Raw genomic sequence first — 19,240 nt, forward strand, 5'->3', positions numbered from 1 at the left:
TCGATCACACGTAACTTACTCAGCATATACTAGAAGAAACGGTTTACAAAAAAATAAAAAAATCATGAAAATATTCATAAATATGCAATTATGCAAATGGTTTTATCCTTTTCTAAGGTGAACTCTTATTAAGTTATAACTTTAATCTAATATTCTAATGATAGTTTGGTTGTCTTTGAAATTGTATACAAACCAAGAAGAAAAGCGACTTGGCTAAATTGTTTCGAATGATGAACGTTGGTAATAACTTATATGATCGGCTCAAACTGCATAGCTTAAAATATTGTGGCAGATTAAAATTAAAATTACTAGAATTTTTGTTTCCTAACAAGTATCACACTAATCACTATATATACGTACAACTTTTGTTTTGTTCGTGAAACAAGTCACCACGTTTCTTTGTATCTGAAACAAATAGAAACCAAAGCTGCCTTTACATAGGGGATGTCAATTTGAATTTAAGACATTTACAGGTGGCAATGTAAGAGGGTGAAGAAATATTCCTTTTAACACAGGTTTCCAATGATATGATTGGTAGAAAACCAAAAGAACCGAACAAAGATAATTGGAAAAGTTCTTAAGATGGAGAAATCGATAATCTCAGCTAGCGTGACTTTTTGTATCTGCTTGTAGGTTAAGCTGAATTTAAGAAACAATATTGCGATTCAGGATTGAAGCTGATGGTTTTTTTTACTTGTTTCTTTTGATCGGTGATTTTTGAATAGAAAAGGATTTTTATACGCAAAATGGATACAACCAGCCGAAGCATCTATTTATTATACATTTACCCAAACTCAGAAAAGTAAAAAAAAAAAAGAAACAAGTTAGGAAAACAACATTATCAAAAGTCTGATATTCCAATGATTATTTCATGTTGATAAACTTTCCAAACTAATCCACAAACAAAACAAATGTTTGTGGAAACTTTTGATTTTTTTCTTCCTTTATATATTATTTAGACCAAAAAGCTTATTTTCGATTTGGGCACAGAGGGAAGTTAACCCTTCCACCAAATACAACACCGGCGTTATTACAAAGAGATCCGATCAAACCACCTGACGCCGATGGATGTCCTCCTTTGTGGCCTACGAAGTTTAAGTTAACATCGTCGACTACGACTCCTTTACACGGTACCGATTTGCTGCACATGAACTGAACAAAATCTTTTGTAATTGTTGTTCCTTTTACACCCTTGAACAACACATCGCTTATGGCAACTCTTGACTCCTACAAAACACAAAAAAAAAAAAAAAAAAATCATGTACTGAACGGTGAAGATGTTAATATCAGTTTTGGTTTTAAGATTTTCTCCGGTAAATATGTATACTTACCCCGCCTCTTGAACCATAGTTTTGGTCAATGATGATTGGGTTCTTGACGTTTTCCATGATAATATCTTCAAAATGAATGTCCACAGCCTTGCTTGGTGTCGAACCACCCCAACTCTTGATTCTAAGACCATTGTCGGTATTTCTCATTGTGCAGTTCTTAAAGTGAATGCCGCTAACGTCCTCCTCGTTGGGGTACTTACCAAGACTACCAACACTGAGGCCGTGTCCAGGACCACAAACCACACGTTCGACGGTTACATTGTTGGAACCACGACCGACTGAAACACAATCGTCTCCGGTCCCTATAAAACTGTCTAGGATCCTAACGTTGTCGGCATTGCTCAAATGGATACCATCCGTGTTGGGACTTTCAGCAGGGGCGATAATCTTAATGTTGTGGATGTTGACATTCACGGTTTTCACCAAGAACATGTGGAAGGCCTTTGCGTTGACCGAGCTAATGCCGCTGACTTCAAGATTTACTATGTTTCTGAATTTTAGAGACTGCATGTATACAAGTGATTAGTACACAACATATTAATACTTGGATGATATATGTGTACATTAACAAATTATTACCGTTGGGGGGAGATTGCATTTAAACTTTTTGCCACAACCATCTGCTCCCCATATTGCTTCACCTCTGCCGTGAATTATGCCAGGTCCGGTGAGGTGGACATTGTCGACACGCTCGAATAAGATCCATTCAGGGGTTGCGAATCCGCTTGTTGTAGCACTGATCGTGCCTTGAACATTGACGGTCACTTTGCTTTTGCATGGACCGGCGAAAATAATTGGACCAGCCAAGAAATTTCCTTTAGGGACTAGTAGTGTTGCTGGTACAGGACTTGCACACACTTGGATCCATGCTTTCAAAAACGCCTGCATATTTGTATTTCTATATTAGAAAAGTTCCAAATACACAAATACTAGTAATAATTACAAAAAGAATCTAAGAAATCTTACCTTGAAAGTATTGGTGCGACCATCTCCCACTGCTCCAAACTGAGTTATATCAAATACGGTAGGGTTGCCAGTAAGTTCACGGCCGCCTCCAAGATATTCACCGTTAGCCACGCAAGAACCAAGTACCAAGGCCATTATAATGAATGAACCAATATTAGTGTTATTTGCCTTAGCGGCTAACATTCTTGCGTTAGCCATGGTGATAATATCTTTTTATTTTTTTTTTGGTTTTTTGTACTTTTAAACAAGTATACACAAATTTAAAAGTGATTTGATCATGGGAGGATTCATGATGTTATATAGGTTAGTGGGTATGCTATTTTTGGATTCAAATCTATTTTTAAGATAATGGTTTTAGGTAAATACCAGAATGTGTGGTTTCATCTTCTTTTGCGGATGTTTGACCACCTAATGTTAGCTAATAACAATCTAATTTCACGGTAAGTTTTGCATATGAGAAAAAAACGAGCCTACTCCTTTTTATAAAAAAATTGTTAAATCTGTTATCAACAGAAGGAAAAAAAAAATAAGTTGTAATATTTTTCAATATGAAAAATTCGACATCATAAGAATATAAAAATAACTTAGATTATATTTCTACCATTGAGGCTCCTACGCTAGCTTTTGCCGCTGCATCAAAAGTAAATATGTTGATTAAGTGGTTAGAAATGATAAGCAAAACTCAATTAATTACCCATCTAAAGATTGCAAGCAATTGCTTATCAAAAAAAAAAAAAAAAGATTGCAAGCAATTACTTGCAAATGATCGGTATTCCGCATAAATTGATGATGGAATCATGTTTTCTAACTTGGTAAATTCTTCATCTCAGTCAGTGAAGTTTTCTATTATCCACCATTAATCATGTTTGCATTATATGGTCTCATAGCAAAGTCATGGTTTGGCATTAAAATAACAGATGATATGAATCAACCGAGTCGTATAGTATTATCTTAGCTGGAGAACTAAATATTTGAATGTCTTAAAACTCGGGAGTAACCACAGTAACTTGAGTGACTAGTTACTTCTGGTGGCATTCTTTACACAGATATTAACCTCGCAAGTATCTTAAAGACTAAAAAAATGCGACTAGATATTTAATGTTTTGCAAATCTAGGTCACAGTCGGTCGTTTTCGGACCGTTCTGCCTTGAGATGGTTTCCATGACAATTAATTTTAACATTTCTATATATCTGACAAAAACTATGAAAATTTAACAAGAGTATTAATTCTAAGTTTCTAACACACGATTACTTGCTGGTGGGTTATGTAATCTATCCAGAACTGACTAATCATAATTATAGAGGCTTATTGTGAAGCTGATCGAATCTCAACGGCTACAATCACTAATTCTTAGGAACAACGCGACGTCGATAACTTCATTTGCACCAGTCGATTATTAAGCAGACTTAATTTACCAATTACATCTGACTGTGGAGATTTTAATGCAAACACCTCGTCGTTGATTAGTATTAATGTTGGTTTTAATCAAAGTGACGTTAAATATTGAAGACTTATTCTTGGGTTCAGGGTGAATCTCTAGGTTCACCAATCAATAGGATTGTTTTATTTTATATTCGATATCTTTTAAAAAATGAAATAAAATATTATCAAATTATATTATATTTTTAAAATTAAAAAATAAAAAAAAAATATAGCAGTAATTACAAAAAAATATAATTTTAACGTCGTCAGCATAACATTAAACCCTAAATCATAATCCCTAAACCATTAATTCTAAACCCTATACCCTTGGATAAACCCTAAACTCTAGGATAAATCATAAACTCTAAATCAAAATCACTATACACTCAAACACTAAAGATTTAGGATTTAGGATTTTGGATTTAGGATTTAGGGTTTAAGGTGTAGGATTTAGGGTTTAGGGTTTAGAGTTTTAGTGTTTTTTTATTTAGAGTTTAAGATTTATCCAAGGGTTTACGGTTTACCCAAGAGTTTAGGGTTTATCCAAGGGTTTAAGGTTTACCCAAAGGTTTAGGGTTTAGGATTTAGGGTTTAGGGATTAGGATTTAGGGTTTAGTGTTTTGCTGACAACGTTAAAAATATTTATTTTTTAAATTCTTTTTTGTAACTATTATCTTTTTTTACTTTTTTATTTTAAAAATATAATATAATTTGAGAATATTTTGTTTCCATTTTAAAAAAATATCGAATTTGAAATAATGAAATCCTATTGGTTGATGAACCTAGAGGTTCACCTAGGGGGTGAACCCAAGAATAACTCAATATTGAATGTATGATGTACTACATTAAACAAAATCTATATGTAAGTGATTTATACTTGTATGGAGAAATGAAAACAATTCCAAACAGCATAACCGCTACTTCGAAATCGCATTGCTTGAGGGAAACGAGAGTACGAACTACTTATATATGTAATGGACTATTATTAAGATTCATATTGTGAACGATCACATGGTTCTGTATTAACAGCTAAGCAAGTCTGAATCAGCTGACAAGAGTATCCGATGATTATTATACAATCCTGAAACAACCTACGCGTTTTTAAGACTCCCAAACGAGTTGACTTAAACAAATCTAGTTCAATATTATACTATACATATACATTGGATATGCCATTAGATTGATATGAAAGCAAGAACAATAAACTCTATGGTAATATATAGAAAAATGGACCCACCTCATCCCCGTTCATCATCAATCAACACATTCTATATAAACCACTAAACCTAAACTTTTTATTCACATAAAAATAAAACTAAAAAGTCCCAGTAACGATGGAATCTCCCTTGCTCTTTCTCATAACACTATTATGCTTTCTTCAGTCACTCCTTGTTGCTTCACACAACCTATCAAAGTCTTCAACCATCTGCAAAACGACGCCGGATCCAAAATACTGCAAAACAGTTTTCCCACACAGCCAAGGCAACGTTCAGCAATACGGCCGTTTCTCAATCCGCAAATCGCTATCTCAATCGCGAAAGTTCATCCGCACGGTCGATAAATATCTAAAACGCAACGCTCATGCATCTCCACCCGCCGTTACTAGAGCTCTCCAAGACTGCCGTTTCCTAGCCGGTCTAACCATGGACTATCTCTTAACGTCGTTTGAAACCGTTAACGAAACGTCAACCTTCAAAACGTTATCGTTTCCAAAGGCGGACGATGTACAAACGCTTCTCTCCGCGGCGTTAACTAACGAGCAGACGTGTCTCGAGGGACTTACCACCGCCGCTTCGTCGTCAGCCACGTGGACAGTGCGAAACGGCGTCGCTTTGCCTCTCGTCAATGACACGAAGCTCTTCAGCGTCTCGCTCGCTCTCTTCACCAAAGGATGGGTCCCAAAAAAGAAGAAACGGGCCGGGTATCCTTGGGCCCACCCGAGCTCCGGAACGTCTACTCACACCAAACCGTTCCGTCTGTTCCGAAACGGAGCTCTGCCGTTAAAAATGACGGAACGAACGAAAGCCGTTTACGAATCTCTCAGCAGGAGAAAACTCACCGACGGTGCCGGTGACGGAGACGACGGGAGCATGGTTTTGATAAGCGACATCGTCACCGTGATTCAAGACGGAACCGGGAACTTCACCAATATCACGGCGGCCGTGGGGGCTGCTCCGAATAACACCGACGGAAGCGGCGGGTTCTTCTTGATTTACGTGACGGCGGGGATATACGAAGAATACGTTTCGATCGCGAAGAACAAAAGGTACGTGATGATGATCGGCGACGGAATAAACCAGACGGTGGTCACGGGGAACAGAAGCGTCGTCGACGGTTGGACAACTTTTAACTCCGCCACCTTTGGTACGTCAGACATCACATGTTATGTGTGATAATAATGTCTCGAGATCTTAAAGTTATTTTCCCATAATATTTAATGCATCGAGTACGTCAATAGCTCCCCTTTAATTATTGCATTTTCAACTATAGGTCAAAAAAGATAAATTGAAAGTGGTGAATAGGAGACATGATACATTAATAACACTGAATGTGTACTTAACAACCATTTCATTTTGTTTCTTTATTTATCTAGTGGCGAGATGCATACTGTAATATTTTTGGATCGATTGATAATAATCTTTTTGCACGTGAACTTTTCAGCTGTGACAGCACCGAACTTCGTTGCGGTGAACATAACTTTCCAGAACACGGCCGGTCCGGAGAAGCACCAGGCGGTCGCGTTACGGAGCGGTGCAGATTTCTCCATCTTTTATAGTTGTAGTTTCGAGGCCTATCAAGATACGCTCTACACGCATTCTCTAAGACAGTTTTATAGAGAATGCGATGTCTACGGAACGGTCGATTTTATATTTGGAAACGCGGCTGTTGTGTTTCAGAATTGCAATCTATATCCGAGAAAACCGATGCCCAACCAGTTCAACGCAATCACCGCACAAGGCCGGTCTGATCCGAACCAGAACACGGGTACGTCGATCCAAAACTGTACTATTAGACCAGCGGATGATCTTGTTTTGAGTAATTATACGGTTGAGACGTATTTGGGTCGACCGTGGAAGAATTATTCACGGACGGTTATCATGGAATCGTACATTGATGGTTTTGTCGAACCGGTTGGGTGGAGAGAATGGAACGGCGATTTCGCATTGAGTACGCTATACTACGCTGAGTATAATAATACAGGACCTGGTTCAAACACTACAAACCGAGTTACATGGCCCGGTTACCACGTGATTAATTCGACTGATGCAGCTAATTTCACAGTCACTGGTTTATTTCTCGAAGATGATTGGATTTGGAAGACCGGAGTGCCTTATACCAGCGGTTTGATTTCATAATATACATTTTTGTTACTTGCTCTTAGTTATTTCTTTTTTCAATTAATTAAATTGAAGAAAGAACCTGTATTCTTTGTGTTGGAACTGTAACAAACCGAAAACCTAGCTCAACGCCAAAGAAATGTAGGGCTAATCTAAGTTTGATATTATATATAAACACACAGAGACATCCCAAAACGAGACACGACGTTAATTAGAAACAATGTCCATACTCGTTCTGTCACTCTTCCTTTTTGCCACTTCTTTGTACGTTTCAGGCACAAACCTAACAGCTTACGATGTTGTCCAAAAATACAAGTTACCACGAGGAATATTACCAGAAGGTGTCATCGACTACGACCTAAACCCCAAAACTGGCTTTTTCAAAGTCTATTTAAACAACACGTGTCGGTTTCCCATCGAGGTATACAAGGTCAAGTACCAGCCTATCGTCTCGGGCTTCATAAAAAACGGACGGGTCAGTAGGCTGAAGGGTGTAAGCGTCAAAGTGCTTTACTTCTGGCTGAGCATCGGGGAGGTGACTAGTGACGGCCAAGAACTCGAACTCTCAGTTGGTGCTGCTTCGGAAGAATTCTCGGCGCATCAATTCGCGAGGAGCCCACAGTGTGGTTGTGGGTTTTATTGTCGTGAGCTGAAATTTTCCTCTTGAAGCTCACCCACCTCCAAATTGTCATGAATAAAATAAATAAATAATCACTTTACCTATTAGCTTAATAAACTGTTGTATTCATAATTTTCATACTAAACTAAAAGCTTGAGTGGTTTGTGATACTATGGACTAGTGACTGAATAAATGTTAGTATTCATATGAATAGTTACACATATATCATTTTAATTGCTAAAATATTATTTTTTAATATAATAAAAACTCCATAGATTAATAATGTTGGAACTATGAAATTTTATTAATTTACAAAAAGTTTAACTTTTTGGACTCTTCTATTTTAAAAATATTTTTATATAAAATAAAAATAGTTGATTTTAGAGAAATACCCTATGATAGCACTAAATTTTTTTTTGTCACAAATATATACTCTAATGATCAAAATGACCAAAATGTTTTATTAAAGAAGTAAATATACATTTATACCCCTACGGTTAATTAATTTAAACATTAGGATTTAGAGTTAAGATGTGGGGATTTGAGATTGAGGTTTAAAATTTTATAAAATAAAAAAAAATTAAAAAATTGAAAATAAAAATTTTAAAAATAGTTTCAAAAAGTATTTTCGAATTACAAAAAGAAAATTAGAAAAAAAAACAAATAAAAACAAATTTCGAAAAAAAAAATTTCAAATTTTTTTTTTTAAAAGTTCAAATTTGAAAACATATAATCTAAAACTATAAATTATTTTTTTATATATCTAGAGTATTAATATTATTTTACCTATTAAATGAAACATTTGGTCATTTTCTTCCTTGTGGTCTATTTTTGTGACCAAAACTTGAAAATTGTATATTTAGGAGAATTGCCCTTGATTTTATCGTATATATTAATTAAATTTTAAAAATTCAACTTTTATTTCATTTTTTTATACTATTGATTTATATGATATATGTTTTATAGAATTTAAATGTACTTTAAGATTTAGTTTTACTAAATATTATCAAAACTATATTAAAGTGTTAAAAAATAGAAATTAATTTCATTGTGAATAAAAAAAATAATACAATGTTTAGTCCGCACTTATATAAATATATATATATATAAATTATTAATTTATAATTTTAGTGGGACTATATATTTACATAAGATTTTCTATTAAAAATTTATTTTATTATTTATCAATTTGTGTTATATTTTAAAGCGACTCAAATCAGAATTAAAAAAATTTATTTAATTTAGTGTGTGTTATTAATTCATTAAAACATAATTGTTTTGTTGATAACTTTAAGACCGCAAGTTAATCACTTTGGTAATTATCCTAACAATCCAAAAAGAGTAAAGACACCTCATGTTCTCTCCGATGACACGTGTTCAGCTGTTTGGTAATGACGGCGTCGTTTACTGGTCTGTCTAGATATTTTCACATGGGCCAGCTCTTAAACTCCGTCACGTCTCTCACTTCAAACCCTCTATTCCTCTTCCTTCCCGAGATTCTCTGTAGGAAAACGATAATCCAAACGGGATAAACTTAATCAGTCTTGTTTGCTCAGATTCTTAGAGATCGTGTGATTGAAAGACCCATGACTCTGTTCCCGATTCTAACCGCCTCGTTTCTCTTCCTCTTCTGCGTTCCGTTCACCACCGCATCTGCAGACGACGATTTGCCGACGGCGTACACTCTCCTCCAAAGCTACAACTTCCCCGTCGGGATTCTCCCCAAAGGAGTCTTGTCGTACGATCTGGACGAATCCACGGGGAAGTTCCACGCCTATTTCGACAAGTCGTGTAGCTTCGCCCTCCAAGGCTCTTACCAATTGGATTACAAATCGACCATCTCCGGCGTCATATCGGAGAACAAGATCACGAAGCTCACCGGCGTGAAGGTGAAAGTTCTCTTCTTGTGGCTCAACATCGTGGAGGTTATCAGGGACGGAGACGAGCTCGAGTTCTCCGTCGGGATCACGTCGGCGAACTTCGCGATCGAGGAGTTTTACGAGTCGCCGCAGTGTGGATGCGGGTTCGATTGCAACGGATTGAAGTCGGAGAATTTGGGAAGAAACCCTCTTGTCTCTTCGGTCTGAAGGTGCTTAGCTTATTCACTTGTAATTAATTTATGTGAATGAGGGGGACTTTTCTTACAGAACCTGAACTCTTTGGAGGCTTTGGTTATTTTCATTCATTATGTATGGTTCTTAAGAAGATCGTTGGATTAATCAACCAATGTATTGTACTCTTCCAAAAGTAATAAAACGGTGCATACATTGGGAAATTTGATTTTTTTTTTGTTTTTGTTTAGATGCTTTACTTGTTATTGATTTATTATGAGCTTATTTAGTGTAGATGTTTAGGATGGACTGCAAGTATATATCTTTGGTATGTTAGGCTTCAGATAAGTGAGACAACAGTTTGATAGAGTTTCTCTGGTTTTTAGATGAATCAGTGGGTTCTTGGCCTGTGTTGGTTCGTGATTCAGATTCATGAGCTCTTGCTAAAATGAGTAATGAATGGGTTCAAGATTCTTTACCACTGACATAATCACATCTTCACCAAAGACTTTCATTTTTTTTTGACCACCACATATTTAAATTTTAAAAAAACACTTTCCGAAACCTACAGTGGAAGAAACAGAGTAGCTGTACAAAGAGTAGCTTTTGCAAGCTGATCAGCAAGAGAGTTTAACAGTCTTTCAACAAAATTAAAAGAAACAGAAGCAAATTGAGAGGATAGATGTTCCATGTCCTGGATGATTCCAAAGAGTTCAGGCGGAGGGAGCTTCGAAGTAATTGCTGCTAGGAGCGATTGGCAATCTGTGTTGAATTAATTTCATCCATCAAAGGTACCAGGAATATGGAAACAGTAACTTGAAGATGAAGCTGAGATATAGTATCTTTTTTTCTGTAATTTTAATGGTGGCATGATATCAAGAAGATAAATTCTGATTCGTTGAATATATATGTATTGATATTCAGCTGAGCTGATCTCAGTTGAGCCCGGTTCTTTATTCAGGTTGAGAACCGGTTTACAGTTTTAATTAACAGTTTGACTTTGACCCATATGCACAAAGCCGGTTTGCCATTTTTACCAGACCATGTTCCTCCATTTTTACCAGACCATTATTTCAAATATCTTCAAATAATATCTATAGAGATGTTATTTCACAAGAACTATTTTTAACTAAAAACAACATGAAGTCTCTTAAAATCTGTATCACAAATTTTTCTTGTTAAATATTGTTTTCAATTGAATAACAAGATATTTGATATAATTTATACAAATTGTTAATTAAATAACAAAGGATTGTAAGAGAATTGAAATGACTTTTCATGAATCACATATTGAATAACAGGAGATTTTAAAAGAGTTTTTAAAATTATTGATTGAATAACGAGATTTTAATAAAATTCCAAAATCTCCTAAAATCATTAATTCAATACACCTCTTGGCTCTTAGCATTGATGATTCTTCCGACTTTTGCAATTGTCATTTATCTTTCTAGTACGTACAATTAAAAAAATCTGGATTGTGATGGAAAAACAACCTGATATTTTTTTTCTTATTAGCCTAAAGAAACTCCACTTGGTTGTGATTGCGAGGTTACAAACTGTCCTTACGTCGTTTTTTCCCCGCAATTGGCCTTTGGGATTTAGTTTGAGCCAATACCTCTCAACCATAAACACGTAAGTTATGTGGTCTTTTTCATAGTCGAAAGTTATTATACGAGGCTCACAAGTAAGAGCTTTCTCCTCTTCTTATTTTCAAATTGCATTAAGTTCACTTATTATTCCTATGATCACCATTTCTCCTACTGCAACATGACGTGCCAGGTGGTTGAATCCTCTTATCACATTGATTCGTTAATGTTAAAAATATCTAAACATTTTCTGTATATTATTCTATTTGGTTTTAATAGCAACAAGATGGTCCTATCCTGATACGGAGAGAATAAGCAGAATCTTTGTTGTTGCAACAAAGAAAACACAGAATATTTTTGTGAGTAGTTAAATCTTGGGATTCAAGAAATCGTGCTAACCATATTGTTAGCGAACTTAGGAACACCTAACTAACCATATATCACCATCATCATCTGTAAGGAGCATGTTTTTAGTTGTTAACTATATAGATATGTATCGATCACTAGTAAGAAACGATCTAATAAGTTCAAAGTATAGTGTCATGATCAATGGGGTTTTCAGACAAGTTATATTTTAACTTCTGTTACATAACTTTATCTAATGTTTTTAGATTTTACAATAGTAAAAAAAACTTGATAGATTGAACGCTTTTATAACTTTATTAGGATGGATCAAAACGATCAATACAAAACTCGCAACAGAATAAGATGGGGGTTCACCATAAAGGATCATAACCCATTTTCTCAATTCTCTCCCCTTAAAACATGGGATTAAACAACATTAACATAAATTATCTTAGAAGCGTTTTTGTATATTCGAAAAGTAATTATTGCTTGTTGTTCAAGAGAACAGCTCGTAGCTCCGCCGGGTCAATCTCCTCAGAAACGGTAGCGGGTCTGTAGTAACCGGTTTTAGGATCTGGGATCCACGGCGCCTTCTCGCTTGACTCTTCCCCAACGTTCTTCTTCATCGCCGCGGTAGAAGCGGTTGTTCCACCGCTCGCAACGCTCCCATGCAACGCCGTGTCGGCTGCGACGGCGAACCCTCGTCTGAAATGAAAACATTTAGTTCAAGCGACGAAAAAACGTTACCATTTAGTTAAAGCGACGAAAAAACAGAACGATAGACACGTTTTGCATAGATGTAGGGCTGTTACCTGTAGATGGCGTTGGAGAACCCTTCGGCGACGATGACGGAGAGGGTCTTAGCGGTAGAGAGAGAGCGAGCCATTGTGAGGTGAGAAACTTGATCTTTAGCAGAAGAAACTTGATCACCTCTCTTTCTCTTATCTCTCTCTCTCTCTCTCTCTTTTCTTGAGTTGCAAATTGCTTTGTGGGATGAGGAGAAAGGAAGAGGGGGAGCAGGGGTTATATAGAGGAAAGGAGAGATGAATGGCTGCGTGACTGCGTTAATCTAGGCTTTTCACCCTTCTTTTATTTTCTGTTTTTAATATATACAGTAACCAAGGTTTAGGGTTTTAAATTGTAATTATCCGATCAAACTAATAGTAATCTGTAACTATTAATTTATTTTTAAACGGTTCTGCTATGTCTGGTTGAAAAACGGCTTTTTGTTATAATATGTCATAATAAAGTCTCAAAATTTAATACTTAAAAGTAAAAAAAAACGCATATTTACCCTAAAGATGATAAATAATTTTTAATTTTTGCAGTTAATGAATTTTTGTGAAGTTAATTATTTATTTATATTTTAGGATATTTTCTTCTAAATAGAGAGATGTCAAATCAAAATTTTCGTCGGACCAACCAGGGGGAAGAAAAATATCAGGTCCAAATTGAGTGGTTACCAAATGTTATGTATGAGAGGTGTAAAATGAAACTTAGTCAAACATCATTCTTTCATTAAACTCAATGATCGAACAATCCAAATAAACACCAATGCCAACAATAATCTCTGACAAAATGTATATAAAAAAAGAAATGAAGAAGAAGAAGACAGTTCCTTAATCTTCTTCCTCACCAGCTGCATCGTCTTCGATGTTGAAGTACCTTAGCTCATAGAGGTTCCTGTCTTTGTTCGACGCAATCACGCGGAGCCAATCACGGATGTTGTACTTCTTCAAATACTTCTTCGTCAGATACTTCAAGTACCTAATTTTAAAATCCAACACAAATTAATATTTAAGTAGAGAAACGATTGCTTGGCGCGCAAGTTAGGGTTTATGGTAGTTATAAAACTAACTGTCTTTTGATACATTTCAACTCAATAGCAAATTAGAGTCGTGATGTACCGTTTGGAGAAGGTGGAATCGGCGGTGACGGTGATCTTTCCCTTCGCGGTTGTGATGGAAACGGCGTCACCGAGAGCACCGGGCTTGCCTCCGACCTTGATTCGTTCCTGAAGAAACTTCTCGAGTGTGGCGATCTCCATGATTTTGTCATCGACTGGTTTGGAGCAGTCGATTACGAACGACACTCCTTTCTTCTTGGCACTCGACTTCACCGCCGCTCCTCGAGCCATCTCTCTCTCTCGAAGCAAATTCTAAAACTCTAGCTTAACCGCTGAACCAATTGGGTGAAAGGTTAAGAGAGAGAATATAAACGGCGTCCCTAGGGTTTTCAATTTTAGTGGAGAGATTATAAGCAATTAAGACCCAATGGGCTTTTGGCCCACTTATTCGGTTAATTTCTTGGGTTAATTCTTTTGGTTTGTAAAAAACTTTTGAAACAAACTCTCTGGACTAGCTAATGGCACTACTCCTATACAAGAGGAGCTTATTGCGACAACTGACTATAAAGACCACGTACGTACGTCTCCCATAAACCAACAATATGAGCTTATTTTCTACACGCATATACTTAACTAGACGAACAAGTCATGCATGCATGGCTATTAATATGGTGGTCCAGGTGGATGTGAAGGTCTTGAAAACTAGGTAGCTCCGGGAGGTGGAGGTCCTGGAGGAGGAGGAGCCTTACCATGCAGTGGCGTTGGTGGCGGTGGGTGGTTGATAGGTGGAAGAGGATGAGGCTCAGCATGAGTTCGACTTCGCGTGATGTAGCGAGGATCAACTCGAACCATTTTGGTTTTGAGGTTTGTTATTGCACATATATGTTGTTAGAGGTTCTAGAACCATCTAGAACCGACATATATATTTGTGTTATACGAGTTGTTATGTAACGATAAGTCTTGGAGTAAATTTTGATATCGATAAAGACATACATATTGATATTGATTTGGTCTTTATCAATCTCTAACAATATCTACTCCAAGACTTATCGTTACATAACAACTCGTATAACATAAATATATATATTGGTTCTAGAACCATCTAGAACCTCTAACATGTTGTGTACTTAGCTTATATAGTATTAATAATGAATATGGTTGTTATCCACAAATCTTTCAAGTGTTAGGAGAGTGCCAATGGTCATTAGTAAGATGTTTGGTACAATGGTAGTTATCTACCTAATGAATCTTTATTGTGGAAATTAAACTAACAACTTGGGAAAAAAATTGCATGTAAATAATTAGATTCATAACTCACATGCTGTGTTTCTAATCTGTTTCAAACTATGTTTTAAAAAAAAAAGCTGGAGAAAATGGTTTTGTTTCATAGATATGGAAATACTTACAACCATCGATTTAGAAAATCTTGCCATTATTCGTGTTTCAAGATTCTGAATTTTTGGGATGTTTTTTGATTGATATATCGTTGACATTGATTGGCTTTCAAGAAGAGGTTGTTTTTACATCTATCATTATTGACTACTGCCTCTGTTTTATCCAATGTTTCATGAAATCTGCTAGGGGGCTGAATCATATTGATTAGTTGTGTCTGAATTGATATTTGAAGTGGAAGCACCGTAGCCTATTGGATAAGGTTTAAAGGTTTCTACACCCAGATTTGGGGTTCAAATCCCAGACTATGCAATTTATTGCAGATTACAGGAAATCCATGTTTCAAGTCCCGGAGAGAGCGGTTTATTAAACAATTATGCAGACTACAGAGGAAAGGCTTGCAAGGGATCTTCAACATGGTGCAAGTAAATCTGGTCAGGCGTGGATCTTCATAGGACGGCTTAGGTGATGCAGTTAGGCGTAGATCTTCATAAGGCAGGTAGTATTGTCGGTTGTCGAATCGTCTATGTAATCTTTCCTATATCATAATTTTAAGATCATTAATAAATCAGCGTTAAAAAAAAAGAATTGATATTTGAAAAAATCGGTCTAGAAAAATTGTTTTGTTTAGATCCAATTGGTTGACTTAGTCCGAAGTGTAGACCAATTTTTAACACACTGGTTTTACTAACTGGGGATATGATACAATTTTGAGTGTGATGTTTCTTCAGAACAAGTCACATGTTCATTCACACGTGTGTCCATAAGAAAGTAAAGAAAACTATTAGGACTTTTGAAAGCCACACCTTGTCTGCTCTTATTCATTAAACTTGTCAATCGAAACGGACCCCGACTGTAGAAAAAACAAACATTGAGATGTCGTGTTGCAACCTAACTCTTCCACCGGACAAAAATTAATCTTCCACCGCATGTGTATTTTCTATCTGTCGTCCTTGCTTACCAAAGTTTCTGATAGGTTTTAATCTTCTCCTCTGTACACTGCAGCAACGAGACCACAGAGATGAAGCTATTGAACAATAATAGTCTCATCATTCTCTTTCTTTTGCTGATTTCGGCATTTACCGAACTCTCATCCCTTGAAGAAGGGTACAGCAGAGATGATTTCCCTCCAGGATTTGTCTTTGGTTCTGGCACATCAGCCTATCAGGTTCTCCTTCTTCAACTTCTTTTTTTTTCCTGAATTTTGCAACCTTACATTTTCACCTTTCATGTTGCGATGAAAGATCACAAACTATCAGATAAAACAGTATTTTTTAATATTGTATCCATGATGAACAAACAGGTAGAAGGAGCTGCTGAGGAAGACGGGAGAACTCGTAGCATTTGGGATGTTTTTGCTCATGCAGGTTTTTATTATCTACTATTCCTTCTCTCGATCTCTCTCTATAGAGACTTTAACAAGAGATGTACACATAAGCTCGATGTATCATTTGCAGGACACTCTGGAGGAGCAACAGGGGATGTTGCATGTGACCAATATCACAAATACAAGGTCCCCTTCTCGCATCTATTATATAACATTTCTCTATATATTACGTGTGACAGGTTAATCTCATTAACCGCTTCACCAACCAAATTTGTCTTGCAGGAAGATGTGAAGCTCATGGTAGAGATTGGATTGGATGCTTACAGATTTTCCATATCCTGGTCTAGGCTTTTACCAAGTAAAGTTGTTTGTCCTGAAATTCACTAAGAAACCAAATTTTACAAGCATTCGATTATATGAAAATTTTCTAATCCATTTTGGATTTTATTTTCAGGTGGAAGAGGACCAGTGAATCCCAAGGGGTTACAATATTACAACAATCTTATTGATGAATTGATCACTCATGGTTATTAACTTTTGTATACCTATCCTGTTTATTAGTATGCTACAAGACTAAATTGGTGTGTACTACTTTAACTGAAGCAGGAATCCAGCCGCACGTTACGTTGCACCACTTTGATCTTCCACAAGTCCTAGAAGATGAGTATGGAGGTTGGCTCAGCCGAGAAAGCGTGTATGTGTTTTTTTCTTTATTCTCCTTTTTTTCACCTTCCTTTTTTCTGATTTTGATTCCATTAGATCAATCTTTTTGTAATGAATGTAGGAGAGACTTCACAGCTTATGCAGATACTTGCTTCAAGGAGTTTGGAGATAGAGTTTTGCATTGGACTACAATAAACGAGGTCAACGTGTTTGCACTTGGAGGGTATGACCAGGGAGTAACACCCCCTGGTCGATGCTCTCTTCCATTTGGACTTAACTGTTCTGTAGGAAACTCTCCCACTGAGCCTTACATTGCTGTACACAATATGTTGCTCGCACACGCTTCTGCCACAAACTTATACAAGAAACAGTACCAGGTTCTTCTTACTTCTTTTCTATGTCTTTATGCACTAGTGTCTTTATCTAAGAACAGTATCTCCACTTCATTACACAGCATAAGCAGCACGGTTCCGTAGGCATTAGCATATACACATACGGTGCTGCCCCCTTAAGTAACTCTACAGAGGACAAGCAAGCAACAGCTAGATTAAATGACTTCTTTATTGGTTGGTAAGTCTAAAGAATCAAATGTCCGTTGGACGAAACTAATATTAGATGTTGTGGTTTCAGGCCTGGGGATTGACTCCGAACCTCCTGATATTATTAAAAAAAGAATCAAATGTTGAAGCATCTATTATATTTTGATCACTGATTTTCATTTTTATTGTTGTAATTAAGGGTCTTACATCCGCTGGTGTTTGGAGATTATCCCGAGACGATGAAGACCAATGTTGGGTCTAGATTACCTGCTTTTACAGAGGATGAGTCTGAACAAGTTAAGGGTGCAATCGATTTTGTAGGAGTGATAAACTACATGGCACTTTACGTCAGGGATAACTCTTCCTCTCTGAAACAAAGTCTCCATGATTTCAACATAGACATGGCTGTGGAACTGACCTGTAAGTTAGATGATACTGTGGTCTAGATCAAAGCTAATGATGTAGCTCACTGATTGCTCTTATTTTGCCTTGCAGTGGTTGGAAACACATCTTTCAATAATGAGGTTTGTTATATATTCCATTAAGTGATCACTTAAAGAGAGAGAGAGACTCATGTATTTGGTGATTTTGCTTATTTCAGTATGCAAATACACCATGGAGTCTGCAACAAGTACTGTTGTATATCAAAGAAAACTATGGCAACCCTCCTATCTACATCGCAGAGAATGGTCAGATGACTCCTCAAAGCTCATCACTCGAGGACACGACGAGAATAGAGTATCTGAGCTCACACATTGAAGCAATGCTACATTCACTCAGGTAAATTTTACTGTAGTAAGTGCACAAGTTCTGCGATGAATGTGTCAAGACTCTCTAAGATTCATTTATCCCAAAAGCAGGAAAGGATCGAACATAAGAGGGTATTTTCAGTGGTCGTTGATGGATTTGTATGAGGTATTTGGAGGGTATAACATGAGTTATGGATTATATTACGTGGACTTCAAGGATCCATATTTAAATAGGTACCCTAAACTCTCTGCTCACTGGTACTCTTCCTTCCTCGGAGGAACGCTTCATCATCGGTCGCATGCTTTATCTTCAGCTATCTGATCATTTAACGTCAACGACGATTATACTGTATGGTTTAAAATAATCCCTAGGCTTCAGTGGACGTGTGACTTGCGTATGAAGCAACCTTTATGTCATGATTAATTGAATACTTTTGCTGGGATATCAATCTCTTATAAATCAACGTAATTACTATCGTGTAGTCATTGTTATGGCTCGTGTAATACAGTAAAACCTTATTATATGATAACGTCCTTTCAGATTCAAATAAAAGCTGGATATTAGCTTGTACCTAGTTTTATAGCATTGCGTATGAAGTAAGAAAATACACTTTCGTAGAAGAGCCATACTAAAAACTATTGCTTTTTTGTGTCTTTTGCATTTCATTTACGCAAGACGATGCTTTCTCGTCAAGTCCAATTTTTACTGGATTGATTATGTATTTGTTTATACACTTTGCTCCTTGTTGTATTTATTTAAAAATTATGAAAAAAATTCCCTATATTGTATGCTAAGTCACTAACCTTTGTATATGTAATACGAAAATCTTTTGACTAACTTTTATTTGGGGTTTTTCTTTTGAAAACTTTAATTCCACTGTTTACTGGGCCTAAAATGTTCACAATCAACAACCACTCGAATTGAATAAAACAAATTGCACTTTAGCAGTAAATTAATGGTGTTCCTCTTTCCTGTTAACTTTTGAAGATGTTTTGGAACTTTTTAGAATAATTAATGTAGGTTATTTAGATTTTTTCAATAAATATATAATTACACTTTCTACA

At 36.3% G+C, this 19,240-nt stretch overlaps 7 protein-coding genes across 7 annotated transcripts; 4 read left to right on the top strand and 3 right to left on the bottom strand.

The window, feature by feature from the left end:
• Positions 1–749: 749 nt before the first annotated feature.
• LOC103844563 (exopolygalacturonase clone GBGE184) lies at positions 750–2,560 on the bottom strand. Its single transcript, XM_009121364.3, has 4 exons — positions 2,298–2,560; positions 1,911–2,213; positions 1,332–1,835; positions 750–1,227 (listed from the first exon to the last, which is right to left on the bottom strand). The coding sequence occupies exons 1-4, from the start codon at positions 2,493–2,495 to the stop codon at positions 970–972; spliced, it is 1,263 nt and encodes a 420-aa protein (XP_009119612.1). The 5' UTR covers positions 2,496–2,560; the 3' UTR covers positions 750–969.
• A 2,126-nt stretch (positions 2,561–4,686) lies between these two features.
• Positions 4,687–7,256, top strand: LOC103844561 (probable pectinesterase/pectinesterase inhibitor 7). Its single transcript, XM_009121362.3, has 2 exons — positions 4,687–6,084; positions 6,382–7,256. Exons 1-2 carry the CDS (start codon positions 5,055–5,057, stop codon positions 7,074–7,076), a joined length of 1,725 nt encoding a protein of 574 aa, XP_009119610.2. The 5' UTR covers positions 4,687–5,054; the 3' UTR covers positions 7,077–7,256.
• On the top strand, positions 7,221–7,888 carry LOC103844562. Its single transcript, XM_009121363.3, has one exon. The coding sequence runs from the start codon at positions 7,279–7,281 to the stop codon at positions 7,723–7,725; it is 447 nt and encodes a 148-aa protein (XP_009119611.1). The 5' UTR covers positions 7,221–7,278; the 3' UTR covers positions 7,726–7,888.
• Positions 7,889–8,998: 1,110 nt separating this feature from the next.
• On the top strand, positions 8,999–9,952 carry LOC103844560. Its single transcript, XM_009121361.3, has one exon. It carries the CDS (start codon positions 9,264–9,266, stop codon positions 9,762–9,764), a length of 501 nt encoding a protein of 166 aa, XP_009119609.1. The 5' UTR covers positions 8,999–9,263; the 3' UTR covers positions 9,765–9,952.
• Positions 9,953–11,939: 1,987 nt separating this feature from the next.
• On the bottom strand, positions 11,940–12,726 carry LOC103844559 (late embryogenis abundant protein 2). Its single transcript, XM_009121360.3, has 2 exons — positions 12,472–12,726; positions 11,940–12,364 (listed from the first exon to the last, which is right to left on the bottom strand). Exons 1-2 carry the CDS (start codon positions 12,543–12,545, stop codon positions 12,142–12,144), a joined length of 297 nt encoding a protein of 98 aa, XP_009119608.1. The 5' UTR covers positions 12,546–12,726; the 3' UTR covers positions 11,940–12,141.
• Positions 12,727–13,149: 423 nt separating this feature from the next.
• Positions 13,150–13,871, bottom strand: LOC103844558 (60S ribosomal protein L22-3). Its single transcript, XM_009121359.3, has 2 exons — positions 13,567–13,871; positions 13,150–13,426 (listed from the first exon to the last, which is right to left on the bottom strand). Exons 1-2 carry the CDS (start codon positions 13,794–13,796, stop codon positions 13,279–13,281), a joined length of 378 nt encoding a protein of 125 aa, XP_009119607.1. The 5' UTR covers positions 13,797–13,871; the 3' UTR covers positions 13,150–13,278.
• A 1,968-nt stretch (positions 13,872–15,839) lies between these two features.
• On the top strand, positions 15,840–18,748 carry LOC103844557 (beta-glucosidase 11). The gene is made up of 12 exons (XM_009121358.3): positions 15,840–16,065; positions 16,201–16,264; positions 16,355–16,410; positions 16,507–16,582; positions 16,679–16,750; positions 16,831–16,918; positions 17,009–17,264; positions 17,342–17,457; positions 17,626–17,846; positions 17,922–17,950; positions 18,028–18,206; positions 18,287–18,748. The coding sequence occupies exons 1-12, from the start codon at positions 15,919–15,921 to the stop codon at positions 18,495–18,497; spliced, it is 1,515 nt and encodes a 504-aa protein (XP_009119606.1). The 5' UTR covers positions 15,840–15,918; the 3' UTR covers positions 18,498–18,748.
• Positions 18,749–19,240: the final 492 nt, after the last annotated feature.

The sequence above is a fragment of the Brassica rapa genome, chromosome A10, assembly GCF_000309985.2.
Source record: "Brassica rapa cultivar Chiifu-401-42 chromosome A10, CAAS_Brap_v3.01, whole genome shotgun sequence".
Lineage (NCBI taxonomy): Eukaryota > Viridiplantae > Streptophyta > Magnoliopsida > Brassicales > Brassicaceae > Brassica > Brassica rapa.

Coding starts and splice junctions, on each gene's coding strand:
- LOC103844559 (XM_009121360.3), bottom strand. CDS start 12,545: ATGGCTCGCTCTCTCTCTACCGCTAAGACCCTCTCCGTCATCGTCGCC. Junction 12,365..12,471: donor TTCTCCAACGCCATCTACAG/GTAACAGCCCTA, acceptor TTTTCATTTCAG/ACGAGGGTTCGCCGTCGCAG.
- LOC103844563 (XM_009121364.3), bottom strand. CDS start 2,495: ATGGCTAACGCAAGAATGTTAGCCGCTAAGGCAAATAACACTAATATT. Junction 2,214..2,297: donor GTCGCACCAATACTTTCAAG/GTAAGATTTCTT, acceptor ACAAATATGCAG/GCGTTTTTGAAAGCATGGAT. Junction 1,836..1,910: donor AATGCAATCTCCCCCCAACG/GTAATAATTTGT, acceptor GTATACATGCAG/TCTCTAAAATTCAGAAACAT.
- LOC103844560 (XM_009121361.3), top strand. CDS start 9,264: ATGACTCTGTTCCCGATTCTAACCGCCTCGTTTCTCTTCCTCTTCTGC.
- LOC103844558 (XM_009121359.3), bottom strand. CDS start 13,796: ATGGCTCGAGGAGCGGCGGTGAAGTCGAGTGCCAAGAAGAAAGGAGTG. Junction 13,427..13,566: donor GATTCCACCTTCTCCAAACG/GTACATCACGAC, acceptor TTTTAAAATTAG/GTACTTGAAGTATCTGACGA.
- LOC103844557 (XM_009121358.3), top strand. CDS start 15,919: ATGAAGCTATTGAACAATAATAGTCTCATCATTCTCTTTCTTTTGCTG. Junction 16,411..16,506: donor ACCAATATCACAAATACAAG/GTCCCCTTCTCG, acceptor TTTGTCTTGCAG/GAAGATGTGAAGCTCATGGT. Junction 16,919..17,008: donor TGGCTCAGCCGAGAAAGCGT/GTATGTGTTTTT, acceptor TAATGAATGTAG/GAGAGACTTCACAGCTTATG.
- LOC103844561 (XM_009121362.3), top strand. CDS start 5,055: ATGGAATCTCCCTTGCTCTTTCTCATAACACTATTATGCTTTCTTCAG. Junction 6,085..6,381: donor TTTTAACTCCGCCACCTTTG/GTACGTCAGACA, acceptor TGAACTTTTCAG/CTGTGACAGCACCGAACTTC.
- LOC103844562 (XM_009121363.3), top strand. CDS start 7,279: ATGTCCATACTCGTTCTGTCACTCTTCCTTTTTGCCACTTCTTTGTAC.